This window comes from Marmota monax, unplaced genomic scaffold, assembly GCF_021218885.2.
Source record: "Marmota monax isolate L192 unplaced genomic scaffold, Marmota_monax_Labrador192_F-V1.1 WCK01_AAM20220418_F8-fsc00035, whole genome shotgun sequence".
Lineage (NCBI taxonomy): Eukaryota > Metazoa > Chordata > Mammalia > Rodentia > Sciuridae > Marmota > Marmota monax.
The window spans coordinates 4,961,609-4,984,001 of record NW_026691961.1 but is presented as its reverse complement, the minus strand read 5'-3'; the positions used below and the strand labels follow the sequence as shown (position 1 = coordinate 4,984,001).

Sequence of the window (22,393 nt, the reverse complement as noted above, 5' to 3'; positions counted from 1 at the left end):
ACCATGAAAGAGAGGGGAAACCTAAATGATTCCACTTTAAAATCCCTACTGAGAAGGATAGTGTGTTCAGGGAATGTGAGCCATGTACCTCTTTTGGGGATACAAATCACCATATCTTGATCTTGTTGGGACAAGCAGATGGTTGTGTCTGGAATCTCTGATACGATATCAATCAACTCACAAACACCATATTCAGTAACATCCCAGTTCTTTGAGAAACACCTAGGTACAACACCAGAAATGGTAAAGAATGAGTAAAATCATCATGACAGTAACTACAAGTTTTCCAAGAGTGATTAATAGGAAAGCTAGATAACCACTTAGACTCTGGGGGAAGAAAAAGTAATTTGAAATGTTTGCCTTCAATTTTTACTTCTCCTCAACTCACCAATGATAAGCCTGCGAGAATTCTCTCACAATGACCTGCTTGCTGGCCTGGGATTTGAGGAGTTTTAGTAAATCCTGAGTAAAGCGCTTCACTTGAGCCCTGTGGGTGAGGGTCAGCAAACGTTTGGAGCCCATTCCAAGAATCTGCAAATCAAATATTTCGATTACTTACATCACAGGAGATACTGGCTTCATTGCTGCACATTCCTGCCGCTACCCTCAGAGAGTAACTCCCTTCATATATAATGTCCACCATGTGAAACACTCAAGTAATCAACAAAGCATCAACAGTCACAAGAAAACCGCCTGCCTTGGACTGTGTTGGTTCTGCACATCCCAAAGTCAGGAGCACAGAATGAAAAGTATATTGTCAATCTGAACAGCTAATTTTGACTTTAAAAGACAGCAAAAGCTTTTCAAGTCATTTTTAAAAATGGGAAACTACTCTGACGCTGTAAGTTAATGGGCAAAGTCTTCACAGGGTGCAATGCCTCGCTCCCGCCCCATAACCAGTCTCCAACTCACTCACAAGAAAGGCTAAGCCCTCGACTTTCACAGAGGCACCCACAGATAAGTACTGGGATGTCCACAGCAGCTCCCTTGCAGCAGTGAACAACGGTGGAGAGAACTCTGTAGGGATGGCGTCAGTCTACAGAAACTAGAGGGAAGGTGTCCACGGTCCTTAACACCTGAGGAGCCAGCTGGTGTATGCTTCCTGCACTTTGGACAACACTTTTACAGGCTATTTTGATCAGAATTGATTTTTTTAGACATCAGCTTACTATCTATATTGTTTCTTTGCCTGGAGTAGCCAAATCCATGAGGGAACATTCCTGTCTGCAAACGACCCCTGAGCACTTTTACCTGCAGCACATGAGGCACGGCCTCCAACAGCTCGATCAGCTTGGCGTAGCCGTAGTCGGACACCCGGCACTGCTTTGCAAAGTGATGGTGGTAGGACGGGATGAAGCTACTCATGGGGATGACGCAGGATGGCTGGCTCTTCAGCAGGTCGATCACTTCTCTACTGAACTGGATCAGCTGCGGGTTCCCCACGGGACTTTTTGAACGCAGAAGCCACGGGTCTAGAGAAAGAAATGACATGCCTGAGGCAGGATGCATTTCATCAGTTGAAAAGAAGGTAATGAACTTTCCAGTTTCCAGCATGAGTTCAACCATGAGCAGGCGGAGGAACCCGAAGAACCACTTCACGCCTGCTTCTGTCCGCAGTCCCACACAGCCATCTGGCGAGTCCAGCTGATTTAAGGCTGGCAAACCTTTTCTACTAATTCTCATAAAGTTTAGTAGCCGGAGTAAAGCACAGTTCACTAAGGTTATTTACAGTAGAAGTGAAAGCAGAGAAATTTTCCAGTTCACACACAGGGTGCATTTCAAAGACCCATTTGTACCTTGGTCATGTGGAACACACTTTCCCACAATGTCATAACACTCGGTAAGGAGCCCCCAAAGAGGGTGGTAACTAACAGAGTGGAGCTGAAAATGTTAACCAAAAAACCATGGAAAGCAGTAATGTTACAAAACTATCAAGACATAAAACTGAGTAAGGAACAGGTCATACTACCTTGAGTGAAAAAGTTTTTAATTTAAAAAAAAAAAAAAAAAAAAACCACAGGGCTGGGGTTGTAGCTCAGTGGTAGAGCATTTGTCTAGCATGTGTAAGGCACTAGGTTCGATTCTCAGCACTGCTAAATAAGTAAAATAAAAGTCCATTGAAAACTAAAAACATTATAAAAATAATAATTCTTCTATGGAAATCTTTATAGGAAGGTGGAAGAAGCTGTGGACTCACAGCATAGGAAAGAGAAAGGAGAGGCAGATAGTCCACAGCCCTGAGCAAGCTTCAGACTAGGGGGAAGAGAAGGGACTCAGTAAGGGACTGCGGCACACACCTTCTCCTCCAAGAGCTGCCCGCCTGGGCAGAATTCCCTGACTGACCTGCCTTGTCCCCTGTTGGCTGGGGGAAGTGGGAGGAGAAGGGAGGACATGTTGGTGGCCATAAAGAAGGAAGTGCACATACACATGAAGGGACAATTTAAAGTGCCACCCACAGGTAGTGGCATTTGACAGTAGCAACACAGGGCATGCCCATAATTCAAAAACTTGCCCAAATCGAGGTCCTAAGTCCTTGTTGTTCAAAGTCATTTTCACCTTTATCAAAGAAAGAAACGTCAACCAAAATGAGTTTCAAAGATAAACCCACATCAAGAGATATTTTCCTCAAACACCTGAGCCTGTTTTTAAAAGGCTAGGGTCTATGAGTTGGGGTCGTGGACACCTACCGGTGTTCGGAGGTGGGGGCTTGTTGTGGATCCACTTCACCACCTTGACGCCGTTCTGCGCAGTGGCGATGTTCACACCTGGGATGCAGGTGATGAAGTGCTCCAAGGGGACGCCCCCTTCATTCTCCTGCACTACTTCTAGGTCACCAAACTCTGCAGCATAGCAATCTGGAAAGCTGAAGTGGGAGGGGAAGAGGGTGAAATAAAATAACAGAAAAGCAAAGCACCCTCTAAATAGGAGGCTTCAGGTTAAGTTGTCGGTCACTAAGTAACTTCTGTTTAAAACCCCACGTCTGGATTTGAATGCTAAAGTTAGGTCCCAAGGAGGCAACTGTGGTGACACTGGCCTCATGATGCATTCTGATGGTACTGGAAGTTCCTGGGCAGTTTTCCAGGAGCAGGTCTTAGCTCTAAGGCTCCAGAGTTCCTGGTCAGTTACTCTGCTTCAGCAGCAGGGGCATCAGGGCTGCTGGGTCCTGCAATGGCTTTTGTAGTAAGCCCTCTATGCAGTGGTTGAATGGACTCCTGAAGATCACCTTTCTCTTTCAGGTCTTAAAATTTCCAAGTAGTTGAGGATGTGTGCACTTTCCTAGCCACTGTGCAGATTTCTATTACTGCACTTACATACTTCTCTTTCCTCCAGAGAATAAACTGTCCTGTTTGTTTGTAAACGTCAGCACAACCACAAATTTTGTTGCTGAAATACTGAGTGAGTAGATCCCACTTCAGATACAATTCAACTGAAAGGCTAAAAACATTAGGGCAAAGTACTCCACAGTGTGTGGTGTGGTCAGAAAGGCCAGACTTTCTTTGACACAGAGAGCTCAGGCATCACACCCACAGCGGGATGACGCAGTTCACCTTAATAAAGGCACGGTGCCCTCATGGGTCTGGAGAAGACTGTGGACCTGGGGTGCAAACGTCTTCAGAGAGAGAATCACAAAAGGAATCCTATAGGAGTCTGGATCAAATTCATGTTCACTGCAGAAGAGAAAACAAAACAGTTAAGAATCCTTGTAGTTCTAAAACATTCACAGGGTAATTAACTTGAGAAGTTCCACAGTCTCATATAAAAGGATTATTTAAGGGAAACATGTGCATACCTGAAGTCTTTATTTGAACAATGCTGTCGGCAGACAGGCTCATGGTACTCTAATTCTTCAAATATAATTGGGCTGCAATTCGTGGAGGAGCCATCATGTGACTGGGAAGACCCCAGGGGGCTCTGGCGGGCCTGACTGCTGGGTAAGAGACACACCAGCCGCCCGTTTCCTTGTTCACGGATTGCGACTATGTCCGTTAACTTATATAAATCTGACACATTCAGCTTGTGTCCAAACCTAAAAAAAACGAGAGAGATGCTAACTTAGAATGTTGCTCTTTGTACAGAAACACCTGTCCCATTTAAACAAAGGACTATAACCAAGAGTGTTTCCTGGCCAGGCAGTGGCACGCCTGCAATGCCAGCTACTGCGAGGCCAAGGCAAGAGGACTGCCAGGTTCCAGGCTCACGTTGGCAATTCAGTGAGACACCATCCAAAATAAAGAAGAGAAGGGGCTAAGGATGCAGCTCAGTGGTAGACTGCCCCTGGGTTCAATCTCCAGGACAGCAGGGGTTAAAAATAATTTGCTTCTTCCTCTCATCAAAGATCAACTTAGCTGGGTATGGAGGCACAAGCCTATAATCCCAGTGGTTTGTGAGGCTGAGGCAGGAGGATCCCAAGTTCAAGGTTAGTTTAGGCAGCTTAGTGAAGCCCTGAACAACTTAGAGACCCTGTCTCAAAATAAAAAATAAAAAAGGTTGGGGATGCTGGGGATGTGGCTTGGAGTTTAAGAGCCACACTTAACCTTTTGTACCAGGGTTCAATCCCTGGTACCAAAAAAAAAAAAGTCTACCTATATTATCACTGTGAATTTATTTACTACCAACCGAGTGATGCCTGGTATCCTTGGAGTCATTCCTCTCTGGCTCAGTGCCCAGCACAAGGACCATATCATTTGGTAGCCTCTCCACTATGCCTGCCTAGTTTGTGTAAACACCCTTGCCTTATCTGTCAGAAGGAAAGTTATCGAACATGACCTCTCTCAACGTGGCCCTCCTCACTTCCAAATCCCTGATACCTCTTGCCACCACCTGCTCTCTGCCGTCACAAGCATGCTCCTTTCCAGAGACTGTCACTCTCCTGTGCCCCAACTACATGCCTATATTCTCTGAGACTGGACAACTCAGTCACCCTCTAACTTGCAACTTGCATACTTGGGTCCAGGCTCTGGAGGCAGACAGAGCTAAGCTGACATCACGTGACCCTTGCAAGACATAAACCTAACCCAGGCCTTGGTGTTCTCACCTGTGGAGTGATGCCAATGTGTACCCCCCAGGGCTGATGTGAGCACTAGGTGATTAAGCACGGCGGGGCTTGGCTGGAGGTGAGTTCAACCACACTAACCACGCTACCCGTCTATCCAGTGCTTCCTTCCCAGTGCCCTACCATCCCATCTGCACTGACTGCCCTCTACCAGCGCCCCTCTCCCAGAACAGGTGCCCCATGTGGTCCCAGCTCCTCCATGAGGAAAACAGCCAGGTTAGCCACAGCTGCACCTTCTATTTCGTCCTCTAGACTCTTGCCCCTTCCCTCCCAGATGTCACCCACAGGACTCCACAGTGATGGCTCTGCAGCCACCAGCAATCTCCACTTCACCCTCAGACCACATGTAGCCTCAGACCCCTGCATTCCCTGCAGTGCTCTCTCCACACATCCTTGGAACAACACCCCCACCTCTGTCTTATCTGCTGCTGAGAATAAAACTAATTTTAAAAAAACCTAAAAGGACTAGATTAGGGAAAAAAAAAAGAATAGGGTTTGGGGATTAAAGACTAATTTTGATAAAAATAAGTTTTTAAAATGAATGTTAAATTCAAAATTTAAATCAGAACAACACTGTTTCCTTTCCTCCAAGAGGCGGGCAGTTCCCTGAATTGCTACCATGGTTTCTGCATGCAAGTCACCCGTCAGTACTGACTGGGTAGGTAAACAATAACCAACTTACTTTTTTTCATAGATATCTGTAAATTTAAAAAGAGGCAAACAACAGGCCGGAGCATCCTGAAGAATAGCTATGGTTTCTGCACTGTAAGACAAAATTTTAATTAATTAGAAAGTATACCACGTCTTCTACATTACAAAGCATATTTTAAAAAAAAAGTTCATAAAATTAACACAATGTATAGTGTATGCAAAGTAATTTTACCAGTTTTGATATGTTGGTTCATTTTCTAGAAAAACCTAAAGAAAAAATTTCAGGGATAAGCCAATGAGAGATTGAATTATACCCTAGGGTTTTTATCAGGCTTTTCCCACCTATGGAGCAGAAAGACAGACTGCTCACAGTAGGACAAGCACCTGGCTGCTGATTCAGAGCTTGAATTATCTCCTGCCATGGTGTTTATACATTATATACACAGGATCAGAATTCCTATATATGTGAATATAACATAACTCAATACAATAGTATCTCAACTATTGTTTAAAAATCAAAAGGTACAAAAATAAATAGATCAAACCACTCAAAGGGAAGTTAAAAACAACAACAAAAATCCCAAATGCCCAAACATTAACTGTGATTGGAAAATGCTCAAATGTTAAGTGTGACTGGCTTAGAGCCACAGGATTATAGGACTCTCTCTCCTGTTGCTTTTGTTTCTGAACTTTCCAAATTTTCTTCAAATGAGAACTATTTTTATTCTAAGGAAAACAAATAACTTAAAATAATGGTGAAATACAAGTTAAAAGATCCAAACAGACACTCTGGAGAGCTTCCTGTTTTAAAACACGGACAGTCAAAGGAGAATCAAACATTAGAATAAATAAAGCCACAGGATTCCCCAGATCGACACAGTTGTAAAGTGCACTGACTGGGGCAGGGTGCTTGTGTGATATTAAGGACATATGCCAAGTTGAGAATTTAGAGCTGTGTAGATCTAGTCTGCAAGGTGAATGGACCTTCTACCAAGAGTTGAAGGAAACATCTTACACTTTGCAGGCTTATAAGCTTTTAGAATTCTACTTTTAGAACCTGTTCTGGATATGTGGCATACTATTTTACTCCCAATTGCCTGTCAAGTTTAAGTTGAACTTCACCTATGATTAATGACTGAACAAGACACGATGGCTTATTTCTAACTATATACATTAAGAATAAGCATTACTGCATACATATTCATCACAACACAACTGAGAACGGATAAGATCTATTTTCATTATTTCCAAAACAGTTTCTGGGTCAAATGTTACTTCCTGAAATAAACGGTCGGTTGTTTGCCTTGTTTCTTACCTCAGTAAAGAGAGTGATTTATTAGCAGCTCCTGTGGCAAGTGAGACCAGGATCTTCTTGCTGCCAATTTTACACCTGTGGAGGCTATTCACTGCACTAATGGCGTCTTGCAGGTTTTCCATCTGCACAACAGCCTTGAGCTGGTAATCTGTGTGGGGGCTGAGCTCGACACTCTTCACCTACCAGGAGAAAAGGAAAATGGAACCACGTCTACCCAGGTCCTGCCATTTAGAAACACATCTGTGGACTTCAGGGCAGACATGAGGGAACCAGTGTGAACACTGCACTTCTGCTGGCCAGAAGACAGGCAGGATGGGGTGACTTCAGAGGTGCACACCAGGCTGGTCTGCCCATGTGCTCTGGCACACACAGCTGTCTGAGGCAGACTCAGAGGCCAGTGCACAGAAGGGGTCTTCCAGGTAGTCTGAACTCTGAAAAACCCCAGACTAGAAAAGGTGGATTTTTAGCAAACTGCATCTAAAAGCTGAGTCAGGGACAATAAGAAATAAAGAAAAATAGCCAACATTTCTTAAGAAGGCTTTCTCTGTTTTTTTTGTAGGCAGAGCTGACTAAGACCCATCAATGTTTTGTCTTCTAGAGTGCCATTGAGAGCCTGTCTATGACAAGTGCTTCTCACGGCCAGGGCTCCTGCTCTCTGGGGCCGTGACCTAGAAACTGGGCATACAGCACAACCCGAGCAGACTTCAGAGAAAGGAAGAAGTTCAAATCCATCCAGTCACATTCACATCCTGCCTGTGGTTATGTGTGCCAAATTAAGTTCTCTGGACTTACCAAAGGGTAAAGGAGCAAGAGGGAGCAGGTTACCTTGCCGTGCCTAGAAAAGGCCTCTTGGAGGAGCTGCTGCAGCTCCTTCCGGGACAACCTGTAGTCCACATTGCTGACCTGGATGTCAGCACCATTTGCAAAGGGGTCTGGGCGGTCGGCTCCGCTGCTGGGGTCAGCAACGCTGAAAGCAAGTGGGGATGCTCTGTTTAAGAAGTTTGGAGACATACTCCTGCTGGAAACACACAGTGAGGTTAGATTAAAAAAAAAATGTATTTGGGTTTTAAAATTCAGGCTTTGTAAGAAGCTACACATAGAAAAGAACTTTCCCATTTGTGCTTTTATCTTAAACATACATGGATTTAGAACTATTGTCTGAGGTACTATCTGTTGAACTCTTTTAAACAACCAATAAGTTATTCAATTTCAAATATTCTTTCATGTGTTATTTAAAGCTAAAGGCAGGAATTACAGGTAACCTTGATGAACTAAAGTCCTACTTTGGGCATTTACCCTTAGGAAACTAACCTGTGTTACCAACTTCAGTCTTTAACCTCCTCTGTGGCTGTGAAAAATCTAAATACTCTGATTCAGATGTTGCAGTACTTCTGCACTTTGGAAAACGTTCATGTGAATTTTTATGTGTAATTTTATAAGTTCACAGTCATTTTCTACAGTGATTCTTCACCACCTCAGGAGAGCAAATGTACTGTCACAAGGAGCCCAGGAGAATACGACACACTTCATGGTTCCCTGTGTCTCAAGTCTCAAGAACTACTTGGTAAGGGTTTGTAAACTTAGATAAGGGAGGTGGTAGACAATAACAGTGGTCTACAGAGACTCTTATTTTTCAAGCAGCTTTCTATAAAGTGACACAGTAATAAGCCTGTAATCCCAGCAACTTGGGAGGTTGAGGCAGAAGGATTGCAAATTCAAGCCAGCCTTAGCAATTTAGTGAGACCCTGTCCCAAGACACAAAGTAAAAAGTGGCTCAGTGGTAAAGTGCCCTGAGTTCAATCTCTAGTACCAAAAAAATAAAAATAAGAAGACCTAACATATGCCTCGTTTGAGCTCTCTCCTCAACACAACAAATGCAGGGACATCTTCGCTGCCTCCCCTCCCTAGCCAGGGTCTCCAGGCAGGCTGCTCTCCGATCTCTGCTCACCAAGATTTCTACCGGGAGAGGGAAAGGCGAAGTACTGCCCCAGAATGTTAGCCACGACCTAAGGAAATGGGGCTGGCAGGGGGTGCTGGAAGACTTATCTTTTTGCTTCCGGCACTTCAACACACGCACTAGTGCCTGATCCTTCCTCCTGCACGTGACCACCTGTGTTGGTCAGGAAGTTGGACTCACCTAGGAGTCCAGGACGGAGACGTGAGCAGAGGACTAACTCGCCTTGACGCCATCAACTCACTAAAAGCGGATGGGTAGCTCACTCGGAAGACAGTCTCCTCTTTGTCTTTTTTCTCTACAGGAGAACTGGTGACACTTCGAGCACTGAGGTTCTCTTTTCTAATAAAAGGGAAAAATTGAAAGGAAAGGTCACATGTCTCCCTTCACATTAAAGACGCAATTCTGAGAAAGAGTAATTCCACACACTTCTGATTGCCTTTGTAGAGCAATTCGGCCATCCCGGAGTTTTTGGGCGTCGGCACCACGGCGCTGGGGTTACAGTGCGGGGTCGCTGCCAGTCTCACGTGACCGGGCTGCGGCTCACAGCTTCTGTTGCCGGTCTTTGACTCCAAGCGGCACAGCTCCTTCAGACACACAAGGACAGTGGGTTTTAAGTCCCCAAGATGTGTTAGATCTTGCACAGAAAATAACTGACTTTGAGTTTTATCAAAACTAAAATAAGAGGACACACCAAGAGCCAGCAGGCACATAGAGCATGAAAATAAAGAAGCCAAACTACCATAAGCTTAAGAAAGCAAGAGAGATCCAAGTCACCTGTAAACTTTTAACGTTTGTACTTCTTGTTGCAGATCCAGAATTCGCCTGCGAGCCTTTTCCAGGCGTGGCTTTGGCACTGGAAGATTGTTCACTTGCATCTTTGATGAGGCACAATTTTGGATTCTTAAGTTTTTTGGGAGACTTCACTTTATCAGCAATTGCATTTGAACTCTTTGCTTCACAGAGTTCTCTATGTTTTGGAGTAAATGACACAATGATCCTATTACCAAAGACGTCTTCGTTTTCCATCCGCTTCTGAGCCCGCTCCGCACTGTCTTGGTTTATGAAGCGCAGAATCGCACTGCAGCCCGTGATGCTCAGCACTTTCCCACCGCAGTTGTCGGACAGGCGTCTGAGCCTGTTGCTGATGCTCTTGCCGTCTTTGTTTGCAGGCAGGTTATAAACATAGAGCAGAGTGTGGCACTGCTAATACAGAGGAAACAGTGTCACCTCAGGTCAGCTCCAGGGCCCGAGTTCTGTTTCAAAAAAAGAATGTGCAACTTCCAAACTTCAGCTAACAAGTGCCGACAAGGTGGCCGAATATTGTTTTAAAAAGATGCTGGGTACAGGGCTGGGATTGCGGCTCAGTGGAAGAGTGCTCATCTAGCATGTGCGAGGCCCTGGGTTTAATCCTCAGCACCACATAAAAATAAACAAATAAAATAAAGGTATTGTGTCCAACTACAACTAAAAAATAAGTATTGAAAAAAAAGATGCTGGGTAGAAGGCTACTGCATGATTTCATTTCTATAAAAATGTTCAGAAGTGTACAACTAGAGGTTTGAAAAATTGTGCTCTATATGTGAATATGAATTGTTATGTATTCTGCAGTCATATATATATTATTTTTTTAAATAAAAAAAAGAAAAAAATAAAGGGAGAACAAAAAAGAAAATGTCCAGAAAAAAAAAAAATTAGTAGCTGCTTTGGGTGGGAATGGGGATTAACTACAAACTGGTATGAGGGATCTTACTGAAATAATGGAAATATTCTAAAACTGGCTGTATAGCTCAGGAAATTTATTAAAAAAAAAAATCATTGAACTGTATATATTGAATTTTGTGCTATGTAAATAATAGTGCAATAAAACCCTTTTTAAAAGTTGTTTTACTTGTTAAACAGAACTGTTGAATGATATAGTACAAAGTTAGAGCCTGTCAAGTCACAATAGCAGGTAGCCAGTGACTAGCCTGTAAGTTCTACCAGATACTGTGTGACCATGACCCTTCTAGAGAACTGCAATGTATATATTAAGAAACAAAACCTGGGCTGGGGATCTAGCTCAGTTGATTGAGTGCTTGCCTCTCATGCACAAGGCCATGGGTTCAATCCCAAGCATAAAAAAAGAATCAAACAAAACCACAAAAATGCAAGAAGAAACCTAATTATGGAGATTAAATCCAAAAGCCATAAAAGAAATCATTAAAAATGGGCATATGTGAACAATCTACAGGAAAGATAACAAGAACCAACAACAATAATAAAAGGAAAACAAAAATAAAAGGAAAAATAAATTGCACCTTGCTGTTGATTATCAAAAGGCCAACTACAGGCAGATGATTTCTTTCACCTATAAGACTGGTAAAGACATTTTTGTACCACTTCTTGGTAAGAATGTAGCTCAGTCACCTTCCTGGAGGGCACTGTGGATCCTTACAGTGAAATTCTGACTCACAACAGTCACACCTTACAATTTACCCTGTAAAACTATAGCCCAGGAACTCCAAGATGACATGGATGAACTTGCTGGAGATGGTGAAAAACTGGGTATAAACAAAATGTCCAGTAAGAGGTAGAATGCTTAAAGTATGTTGCTAAAAGACATTCTGCTGGTTTTTGGAATGTGTGATTATATCAACATATATTGACATGGGAAGACATCCAATATAACATTTTTTTTGTTAAAAAAAAGTCATTAGAACACTATAAATGTGAAACTATTATTTTTAAGTTTATTTAAATGACTAGATCATATTTTCTAAGTGCTTACTCTTCTTCCCTGAAGTGAGGATGTTGGGTGAGATCTTTTCTAAGGCACAGTCATTGAATTGTGTGGAAGCTGCATTTCGAGTACATTTACGTATGGGATTGCCTGCTTGCCTGGGTCACCTACATACAGCTCTTCTCCATCATTCTTACTATTTCTCTAAAAGTTACACAGACATTCTCCAAACACTTAAACACAGCTCAGCTCTGCAGTACCCAGTCCTGTCCCTATCAAGTCTGCAGAGGTGCTGCTCCTCCCAGAAACATGCGCCCACTCTCCCAGCAGGCATCTTAGCTGGATCACAGGTGCAGCAGCTGCCGCCACCCCTACTGCCCAGGCACCACAGGCACACAGTACAGAAAGCACAGGCTTAAAAGCCTGCTGGAGCCTAGGGAATCACAGGCCTACAAAATGTATAATAACCATGTTTATGGGATGCCAAACCCACAAGTATGGGTGAGCTCTCACCATATTCTCTACCATAATACTCCATTATTTCCATCCATTTGATATAAAACACTGCTAACTTTGGAGACGGTGCAAATGACTATTGGTAAGGTAAATCTACAAATAATTCCCTATGACAGTTGAAAAAATAAAAGGAAAATTCATACATATCCATTCTTTGTAAAGAATAAGTGGAAGATTTCCTAGCCTTATTTCAAAATCTGATCGGTCTCATGCAAAGAACAGCCCTACCTGGATATGAACATGCTTTGGTAAAGGTTGCCTTTCAGCCTCAATAATTCAATCTTGGAAAATGGTAAAAATAACAAACTTACTTACCGGCATTTTTAGTGGTAACCTGGGGGGCAAGTCAGAAATGAATTCTTCAAATCTGATTAGCTCATTGGCATGATGCAGCAGTGCTTCTGACGCCTGGTTTTTATGAACCAAAATTATGTGGAAACCGTGCCTGTGTCTCAGGTCACTAAGTTCCAATGCAAAGTTGACATCAGCTGAAAGAAAAGTTACAGACCAAACTCATCCTCAAACGTTATAAATGTGTGACAAAAACAACTCCAGTGACACCCATTTAGAAGAAAGGACTGGCTGGCTTCTATTCAAAATTGTTTCCCTTTTTAAAGAACACAAGCACAATTCCTACCAGATTAACACAGTAGGACAATTTTACCACATACCTACATGCAGTTCTAAGACATTTGTTTCTTTTAGCATTACTAGGAAGCAAACATCAATATGTTGGGGAGACTCAAATTTGGAAATCATTCATTTTGGATTTTTTAAGTTAATAATCCGGGGCCCAGGTTAAAAATACCTGAACAGACCAAACCACACTTATATAAAACTGGTCCCATTAAGAACTCAAGTTCTCAGTGCTAGGGTTGTGGCTCAGTGGTAGAGTGCTTGCCTCACACATGTGAGACCCTGGGTTCGATCCTCAGCACCACATAAAAATAAATAAACAAAATAAGGATATTGTGTCCATGTATAACTAAAAAAATATTAAAAAAAAAAAAAAGAAAGAAGTCAAGTTCTGCCACTTGGGAGACTGAGGCAGGAGGATCACAAGGTCAAAGCCAGCCTCAGCAACTTAGCAAGGCCCTAAGCAACTTAGCGAGACCCTATTTTTAAATAAAATAAAGTATTTAAAAAGGGCCAGGGATGTTGCTCAGTGGTTAAGTGCCCCGGGTTCAATCCCCAGTGGTTCCCCGCCCACTCCCCCTCCCCGGGAAAAAAAGAACTCAAGTTCCAAGGAGACAATAAAAAATTCAGGCTCAATTTTTTTCCAAAAGATTCACAACAATAAGCATTATCATGTCCTACGTGTTTCAGCCTCACTTTACTTTCCTGTATCTGGTTCTCTAACTCCCTCAGTGAATTTAACGCAAGTCCGCAGTTATCTTTACACTTACTTGACACAAGAACCACAGTGGCCGGAGCAGTGTGAGTATTTGCAAACCTTCGGAGACTCTGCCGGAGCTTATCATCTGCAGCATTCTTTGCAGTAGCATTGATGTGAGCAACGGTTACCTGCATTGATCCATAATGAGGGCAGATGAGCATGAGGTGAGGTTAAGAAACCTGCTACACATCTGCCCATATTTTAGTAGATAATTCTTGAGGAAAGAAACTATTATTGCCAGGAATGGAAAACTGGGGTATAGCTCAGGATCAGACAATCTGGATTAAATCTCAGTCTTAAAAAGTTGCTTTCCTACTCAGGGCCTTAGTTTTGTCTGTAAATTTTCAAGTAACAAATCTTATGTGTCTGGTTCCATAGCAGTTTCAAAAAACCAAGAAAACCAAGTGCGGTGGCATAGACCTATAATCCCAGTGACTTAGAGAGCTGAGGAAGAAGGATCTCAAATTCAAGACCAGCCTCAGCAACTAAGCAAGGCCCTAAGCAACTTATCGAGACCCTGTCTCAAAAATAAAATAAAAAGGGCTGGGGATGTTGCTCAGTGTTGTTAAGCACCTCTGGGACCAAAAAGAAAAAGAAAAAAGAAAAGAAAACCTAAAGAAACCATCGAAATGTAACCATAAATAAAAGATTAAACATGATTAAGTGATTTCTAGCACTTTAGGAATAATCTCTTGCTAATTTATTTTATTTGAAAACTTGAGTAGGAATAATGAGATGTTTGTTTGGTGGTGGTGGTGCATTCCCAGTCCTTTTTTATTTTTAATTTTGAGACGGGATCTCATTAAGTTGGACTAGTGATTCTGCTACCTTAGCTGAGTTACTAGGATTATAGGCATGCACTACCATACTTGGCTGCTAGATTAAAATACTAAAAAAAAAAAAAAAAAAAATTTTTTTTACCTGGCAATTATTCAGTTCTTGAATAACTTCTTTGTTTTCTTTACTGATGTCACACACACAGATGAACTCTGCTTCTCTGTGACCTTTAAAAAATCTTTCACGGATTCTCTGTACAACAGTGGTAGCTGACCGGCCAGAAGGAACTGAGCAGTTTTCAATATCCCAAAAAACTCCAATGGGGGGCAAGTTTTCCAGCACCTGTCCGGGTACTGTGACTTCTGGTGACCCTTAAGAAATGTTGACACTTTAATTACATGTTGTGAAAAATAAAATGGCAAATTAAAATACATTAATAGGTCATTACCTAACATTCTTAGTGGCAGAAAAGCTAAATTACTGATGGATGTTAAGTTTACAATGCCAACTAGACTGACTGACCTAAAAAGCAACCAAGGTGCCACAGTACTTCTCCAAGATCATTCCCGTTTTCCAAGAGAGAACAAATCTATAGGTCAAGTGACTTTAAGCTCACAGTAAATCTATCTTGAAGTATGAGCCATTCTCACGCTGACCAGTGACGCTTCTCTGAACACGAGCCACCTAACAGGTTGGATACTGCTGCTCCAGGCCTGGATTCCCATGGGCACCCATGCCTCACTACCTACTCAGTGAGGAAGAACACTGAAGGTGAAGCTGTCACTACTGTTGAATTTAAATTACCTTTAATGCTTAACATCCCATCTAACACTTAAAAATGTCTTTGAAAAATATCATATAAACTACTTTTGAGGGAAATGATTTTAACTGAGAACTCTTAGATTTTCAAATTCCGTTTAATATCAGCCATTACTAAATTGTTGTAAATACTGACTTTATAACTTTTAGGATATATACAGCAGTAGGTTCAATTATGAACCCATTGACCCCACATCTCCTAATGACTTCCCATTTTTCTATAAATAACTTCTGATCTCAAACAGCCTCCACCCAACATCAAGGGCAAATGACTTTATTGGTTTATAGTAATAATAATAAGATTTTTACCAAGAGATGGAAGGGGAGACTCACATAGACTTTAAAATCAAACACAGTTTTAGAACCACAAGGGATCTTTTAAAGGTGATTAGATGCAACGTTAGTACCAGCTACTGAAAACTACTTAAAAATGCACATTTTACGCCATACTGTCATTTACCAAATTTCGAAGCAGCTTTGCCTAGACTGGTCGTCAATAACAACGTGGTCTCCTTCCCTGTTCCTTTGGTTCCACAGCCATTACACAGAGGGATAGCAAAAGGTGCAGGTTGAGTATCTGGAGGTGGTATATTTGGCCAGACTTTAGCAGCATCAATTATACTATTTCTTGCCGGCTGTTTTAAAATTTTTTTAAAAAAGGAGGAGGTTTCAGATACATCATTTCAGAACCTAGAGTTACACACATCTGAAAACACATTCTAAGTGTTTCACCTTTCCACCTAAACTCTGATAAAATGTATTTTCAAATAATCTTTCCCAGAATGATTAACTATTAATTCGTAGCCTCATTTCAACAAGTGACTTGAAATGATCGGGGCAGACAGCACAGGTTAACCATCTATGCCTCCGCTTTCTGGTGCACATGTCTGCTGCAGTGGAAACCTCACCTCACACACTTGACTAAGGGCAATGTAGTTTTCCCTTGAACTCTGTGACTGAGGCAAAGTCCTCCATGTTATTACAAAGACAATATGGGGTAACTTATGTTATCTGAAACTCACAACTACAGATAAAGTTACAAGAAATCAGCTGTGCCCTAGCCATTAAAAATACAACAACCCAGAGCTTTTGCAGAACTAGGTTCTTAAGTTGGATACAGACTTATTTCAATTAGGGACTCTAAAGGCATAAGTTGCAAAAAAAAAAAACACTGCACTTTTTTAAAGGCTCTCCCATTTTACCCTTGCATCTTTCAGGACCAGCAGAGGTCATGCTCATGGGGAGATCCACCCTGTGCACAATAATACACTACAGAAAAGTCATTCTTCAAACCTCAGCTGCACCCAATATAGAAAATAAAAAGATACAAACCTTGTTTAGACAGTCTTCGCAGTAAAGTGAGCCCTTTAAACAAACCGGAGGTACCACATTTAGGTGTAAAGAGTTGGTGCACAAATGAGGCGTTAGCTCCGACTGTGAAATGTGCTCTTCCAAACGCCCTGGAGCCCCACTTGTGAAATCAGAACAGGGAAAATAGCCAGCAGAGGTGCAGCCCTGGAGAGTCGGAAACTGATGCAGCTTGTGCATGCTACTGTGACATGACTGGAAATGGAGCTTTCCACAACAGGGGAGGTGTTTGCAGGAGGACAAATTACTCTCTAGACACGTGCTGGGAAAGTCACTCGCAATGCCTGCCAAGTTGCTCCTAGCTGAGGCATTCTGAAGTGAAGATGCAGACTGGAAAGCAAACCCTGACCCTACCTGACATGTGACCGTCCTGGTGCTCTGTGAGTCTAAGAGTGTGCCCGTGTGAATCAAGCTACCAGTACCTCCACCACTGCTGCCACCACCACCACCACCAAAATGCATTGGCGAAGTGGAGGAGTCATTGGGGCAATGAGCACAGCAGCTTACTTTGGGGACAGTTGAAATCTGTATTTTAGGTTGCTGAAGAGAATGAATATCAGGAAGTGGGACTGCTGGAAAGAGCTTAGAGCCAGCATGAAGGGGAGATGGTACATCCTTTAATTCCACAGCAACTTTCTTGTTCTCCATGTACTCTTTCTGAGAAAAGAAAATTGAACATAAGTCAATTTTATGAGGTCAGTGACTTTTGTCAACTCATATACTACTCCATTAAAAAACAGAAATAGTGTTTAATTCTGTTTCCATCTCTCAGTCATATCCCAACAAAATGGAATATTGGCTAAGACCAGGGGTGTTCTTTGGAAAGGTCTCCAGGATGTGGATTAAAAAACACAACTAATATAAAGACTGTTGCTGGTGTGGCAGCATGAGCCTGTAATCCCACTGACTCAGGAGGCTGAGGCAAGAGGAAGGATCACAAGTTCAAAGCCAGCCTCAGCAACTTAGTGAGGTCCTAAGATCTTAGCAAAACCCTGTCTCAAAAAAATCAAAAAGGGCTGGGGGTATAGCTCAGTGGTTAAGCACTCCCGGGTTGTTCAATCCCCAGTACCAAAACAAAGAGGGGGTGGTCGGCAAAGCAAGTTAATCATCTGTGCCTCAGTGACTTCCCTTTTATAACCTCCTCTGCCTCACAGGACTTTCGAAAGATGACAGGTGGCATGAAAACAATAATGTCACAAACTGTATTCAATAAAGATAGCTTGCAAGCAAAGTGGTTCACCAAATAGTTCCTGCATTTAGTGCGTCAGGGGTTTTAGTAGGGTCCCCTAAAGAAGAGGAGTAAGATTCCCAAGGGTCCAGCTCTGTTGTCAAGGACAGTTAAGAAATGATAGGGTGTCATGACCTAAAGCCAGAATGACAACCATTATATCAAACCGGCAAAAGAATTAGTACTTAGAAAACCATCTGGGAAAAAGAGACAGTTCTGCCATCTAACTTCAATACAGGGGAGGACAGTATATGACAAAAGTTACAAGCAGGGCATTCCTGTCAAGAGACCTGGAGCTGAATCTGATGTTCCAAAGCTGCATGACTTTGGGTTAGTTACTTAACCTCTCTAAACTTTGGTTTCCCCATCTATAAACTGGGAATCATAAAAAGCACCTTCCACAGTTACTGAAGGATGAAATGGGATTGAGCATATAAAGTACTTAGCACAATACTGGGTCCCTGAAAGGGGATCTAACTAATTAATCAACTTTATGGAGTGAATGCAGAACCCCTAACCCAAAGAGGAGGCCCTCACGTAGTGACTGAAACATGCTGATCCATCAGAGCATGGAAAGGCCCTTTGACTATCATTCTACACTCATTCGGAAGGAATCTGAATTTTCAGTTAGACTTTTCCTTAAAGGGGGATAACAGCAATGGGCTGACCAGGCAACAAGCAGTGTGTCTTGATAATTATAGTTCAGACTAGAAATTATGAATACACTGGCATTTCAATTTTTATATATCAGGCTCTTATGTGCAATATTATGATGAACTGGTTGCCTAAAACCTACTCCATTCTGCATGCCACTATCAAAAACAACTTTTGAACCAGGCACAGTTGGCGCATGTCCATAATCTCAGTGGCTCAGGAGGCTGAGGTAGGAGGGTCACAAGTTCAAAGCCAGCTTCAGCAACTTAGTGAGGCCCTAAGCAATTTAGCAAGACTCTGTCTCTAAATAAAATATAAAAAGGAGCTGAGATGTGGCTCAGTGGTGAAGCATCCCTGGGACCAACAAAACCCAGGGTTTGAGGTAATGCTGAGAATGCAATTCTGAACTGGGTGACTCTACAAGGACCAGATCCATATCATAACCCAGGAATCCCTGTTGAGATGCCAACACTCCTTGTCAACTGTCCCTAAACCGATGCACTCTGGAAATGACCCAAATTACTTGATGCCTTGCAACAAAGACAACTATATAGTAAAAAGCATCATTAACAACAACAAAAACATATAGTGAAAACCTAGAGAAGACAGAAAACCAAATTGATTTTTTTAAAGTCTCATTTGAATCCCAAGTACAATAGAAAAAAGGAAAATAAGTGGTAACAGGAGTGCATGAAATCAGAAAATGTCAAAATCACTATGAAAAAATAAAGCAAGCACAGGGCTGGGGACGCAGCTCAGAGTAAGCTATGTGCTCCACACATGTGAGTCCCTGGGTTTCATGCTGAGCACTACCACCACCACAGAAAATTCACAAGACACATTCAGGAGAAATCCTGAATAAAAAAGAATGCCAATACGGTCTTGTCAATGTTTCCTAAGTCATGAGACTCAAAACCTCAGAAGGCTCCAGTATAATACAATTTATTTTGCACTTTCCTCTGATTTTACTACACAGTCTTTGGAATTTAAGACTATATTAAGAAACAAATCTTCCTGAAATTTTAACTTTAACGTTTAAAGTTTCTACTATCACTCAGAGTGGAATACAGGAATGAAAAAAAACAAAAAACAAAAAAACTACACCCTCATTGCATCAGGAATAACAACGTTCTATAATGGGCAATACAGGAACACCTGGCACAGACTCCAGGGAAAGAGACTGATGCCAGACCAAATGGACCTCTCATCTAGTCACACAAGGAGTTTGCTAAGTCCTTGCACATAGTTACCGTTTGGGGACTAAGTGGCAACGTCTGCTCAGGACGAGAAAAGCAATTAGAGAATTTCCAAAGCCATGGCTTAGCATCATTATCTTGTTGAAGCCATCCAAGTGTTCTACTGCAGGGGTTCTCAGTTCCGTTTCCTTCCATCATACAGCCATGCAAAGTGGTTCAACATTCTTTCATCTTTCTTTTCTTTCATTCTTCCACCCTGTTAGGAGCAAGTGACATTTCCTTGTTATTTCTTCATATAAGAACAAATTTTATATTAAATATGACTGCAACATGTACCACGCAATGGCTGTCAATGATTCAAATCTGAAAGAACAAAAGAATGCATATCATAGCACCTTACAAGCTACTAAAATGTGTTAAACTTGATTGACTGCTTATGCTTAAAATCTAAAAGCATCAATCTGATTTTTATAAAATCTATAAACTGCTATTCCTTGTGTTTGATAGCTCTTCAAATAGGAATGAGTTTTGACTGAGTCCTATTTTTTCTTTAAACACTGACATGCTTGAAAAAATAGCCTAATCTTAGACATTCTCATGTTCCTGAATGAGACTTCTCTTCACCTGGCTAGAGTCAACTTCCTCTGCCCTAAGCGGACTTTTTAAAAGTTATTTTTAACTCTCTCTTTTTCTCTCTCCCCTCACAAGATTCTGCCTAGAAGAGTAAAGAAGATGATGGAATAGAGAATCTAATTGTATTAAAAGAAATAACACGATATCAGACTCTACCACTATGTCTCTGATATGAGCACTGTGAACTTTGAATTCTATTCTGCACAGAATAAATCCAACCAATTTCTCAGTTTACTTATGATGAAAGTCCAATATGACACACCACAAAAAAAAAAAAAAAATCTAACAATTAAAGCAACCACAAGTCACAGGTGTGCTGTATTTGCTCCACTGTAACAACACTTTTACAAGTCTTAAACAGTACAATAAAGACAGATCAAATCAATCCATACCCACCATTCATGGAGGAAGCTGGCCAATGGTGAGGAAGACTAAATTTCATTTCTAAGTCCTTACCACAATGTCCCAACAACCACCTTTCTTACCTATACTGGCCATTTTCAGGGGATTAATTTCATTATCAGAAATTCTATTTAAGCATACAGTAAACAACTTCTTAGTTCTATCTCTAATAAGATGTTCTTTCCAAGAGATATTAACATCTACATGGTAGGAGGAGCTGAGAAATTATATACATACTGTGTCTAAGGTACATGAGAACTGACCACATAAAGCAGAAGTCTGGCCTGTGTGCCCAAGCCAGCACACTGCCTGTAATTTAAATGGCCTGTGAACTGAGAATGTATTTTACATTTTTTAATTCCTGAAAAAAAAAATTAAATGAGATTCAAATTTCAGTGGCCATTAAGTTAACTTATTGAGACACAGCCATACTCATTCATTTAAATGCTGTCTGTTGCTTGCACAATTGCGGAGTTGAGTTGTGACAGGGACGGGCCACAAAGCCTAAAATATTAATTATTTGGCCTATTTAGCAAAGCTTCAAATTTTCATTAAGTTTCTCTTTCTGGGCTTGGGTGTGGTGTTAGAGTACATGCTTAACAAGGCCTTGAGTCTAATCCCCAGGGCACATGCAAGACACACACACACACACACACACACACACACACATTGTTTCCTCCTCTGTAAAATCTGGCTAATTTTTCCCTGGTCTACCCCAAAGCATTGCATATAAAATAGCAAATCACTCAATACCCATTTTCATCATTGTATCTTGTACTAAGCACAAACAGGCCTGTTACACAGTAGATACAAAGTAAATATTTGTTGAATGAAGGAATTAAGAAATCACAAAATTTACCCACCCACTAGAGTTGGAAGTGGTTAATCAGAGAGAGCGAGCGAGAGATGGAAATGCCAATACTAATATCAAATAATGATACTTGGTTTTTACCACTACATACAGGTCTTATGTGCCCTAACAATTTGTGATGTTCCTGGTATAAACAATTTTAATATGCTCTCTCAAAACTCTTCAAAGCAAAAACCCCAAATTGAACTAGAATTTATAAAGCATTTTCACTTAACCTTATTTTCTCATTCAGCAAATATTTGCTTATATTTTACTAAAGCACAAGAAATATAATGATGAAAAATAAGGAATGGATCCACTTATATAAACTTTTTCCCCCTCAGTAATTCTGTGAGGCAGAAAGGGAATGATCGGTCTTATTTCATAAAGGGAGAAATTGAAATTTAAGATTCTGTAGCTAGTCAGAAATCACACAATTACTGCAGAAAGCGGCAAAATTAGATTTGCCCAACTCTTACCACCACACCAAGCTGCCTCTAATACTGCTTAATACAAGCAAATAAAAGTAAAAACTTGCTGATGGCCTGCACCCTGAAATTTTTCCAATATTTCTAGGAATGCTACTAAGCAACTTAGGTAGCCAAAGAAGGGCTGTTTAAGTTGGAATCTCCCTTCAGTCTCTCTCTCTCATGGCCTTTGAACAATTCAGATAGTGGCCTGAGAGTACAGGATGTGATGTCACGCTATATATTTGTCCCCAATTCCACCTCTTCCTAGCTGTCCAGCTTTGAGCAACTCACAACTTCTCTTACCTTCACAGTCCCTTCTCTTACCTTTCATACAAAAGAAAGAGGGGGGGGAGGGGAAAACAAAGGGAAAAAAAAGTAACCTGCTCAGA

At 41.5% G+C, this 22,393-nt stretch overlaps 1 protein-coding gene across 11 annotated transcripts in view; it reads right to left on the bottom strand.

Annotated features, from left to right (window-relative positions):
* Marf1 (meiosis regulator and mRNA stability factor 1) overlaps positions 1–22,393 on the bottom strand; it is a 37,835-nt gene that overhangs the window by 14,401 nt on the left and 1,041 nt on the right. For 3 of the 11 annotated variants that reach the window (XR_009226262.1, XM_046438971.2, XM_046438882.2), the window contains exons 2-19: positions 19,704–19,905; positions 16,536–17,228; positions 15,664–15,838; positions 14,529–14,755; positions 13,618–13,735; positions 12,527–12,699; positions 9,751–10,179; positions 9,403–9,560; positions 9,157–9,315; positions 7,845–8,037; positions 7,020–7,198; positions 5,736–5,816; positions 3,791–4,027; positions 3,549–3,668; positions 2,688–2,863; positions 1,252–1,493; positions 389–531; positions 89–222 (exon numbers count right to left, since the gene is read on the bottom strand). Coding sequence is in view for 10 of the 11 variants with exons in the window: in XM_046438971.2 (XP_046294927.1) it covers positions 89–222; positions 389–531; positions 1,252–1,493; positions 2,688–2,863; positions 3,549–3,668; positions 3,791–4,027; positions 5,736–5,816; positions 7,020–7,198; positions 7,845–8,037; positions 9,157–9,315; positions 9,403–9,560; positions 9,751–10,179; positions 12,527–12,699; positions 13,618–13,735; positions 14,529–14,755; positions 15,664–15,838; positions 16,536–17,228; positions 19,704–19,847 (3,781 nt within the window). In the remaining variant the exon portion in view is untranslated. The remainder of the gene's footprint in view (positions 1–88; positions 223–388; positions 532–1,251; positions 1,494–2,687; positions 2,864–3,548; positions 3,669–3,790; positions 4,028–5,735; positions 5,817–7,019; positions 7,199–7,844; positions 8,038–9,156; positions 9,316–9,402; positions 9,561–9,750; positions 10,180–12,526; positions 12,700–13,617; positions 13,736–14,528; positions 14,756–15,663; positions 15,839–16,535; positions 17,229–19,703; positions 19,906–22,393) is intronic. The other 8 variants (XM_058577275.1, XM_058577237.1, XM_058577286.1 and 5 more) reach the window with 8 other exon arrangements.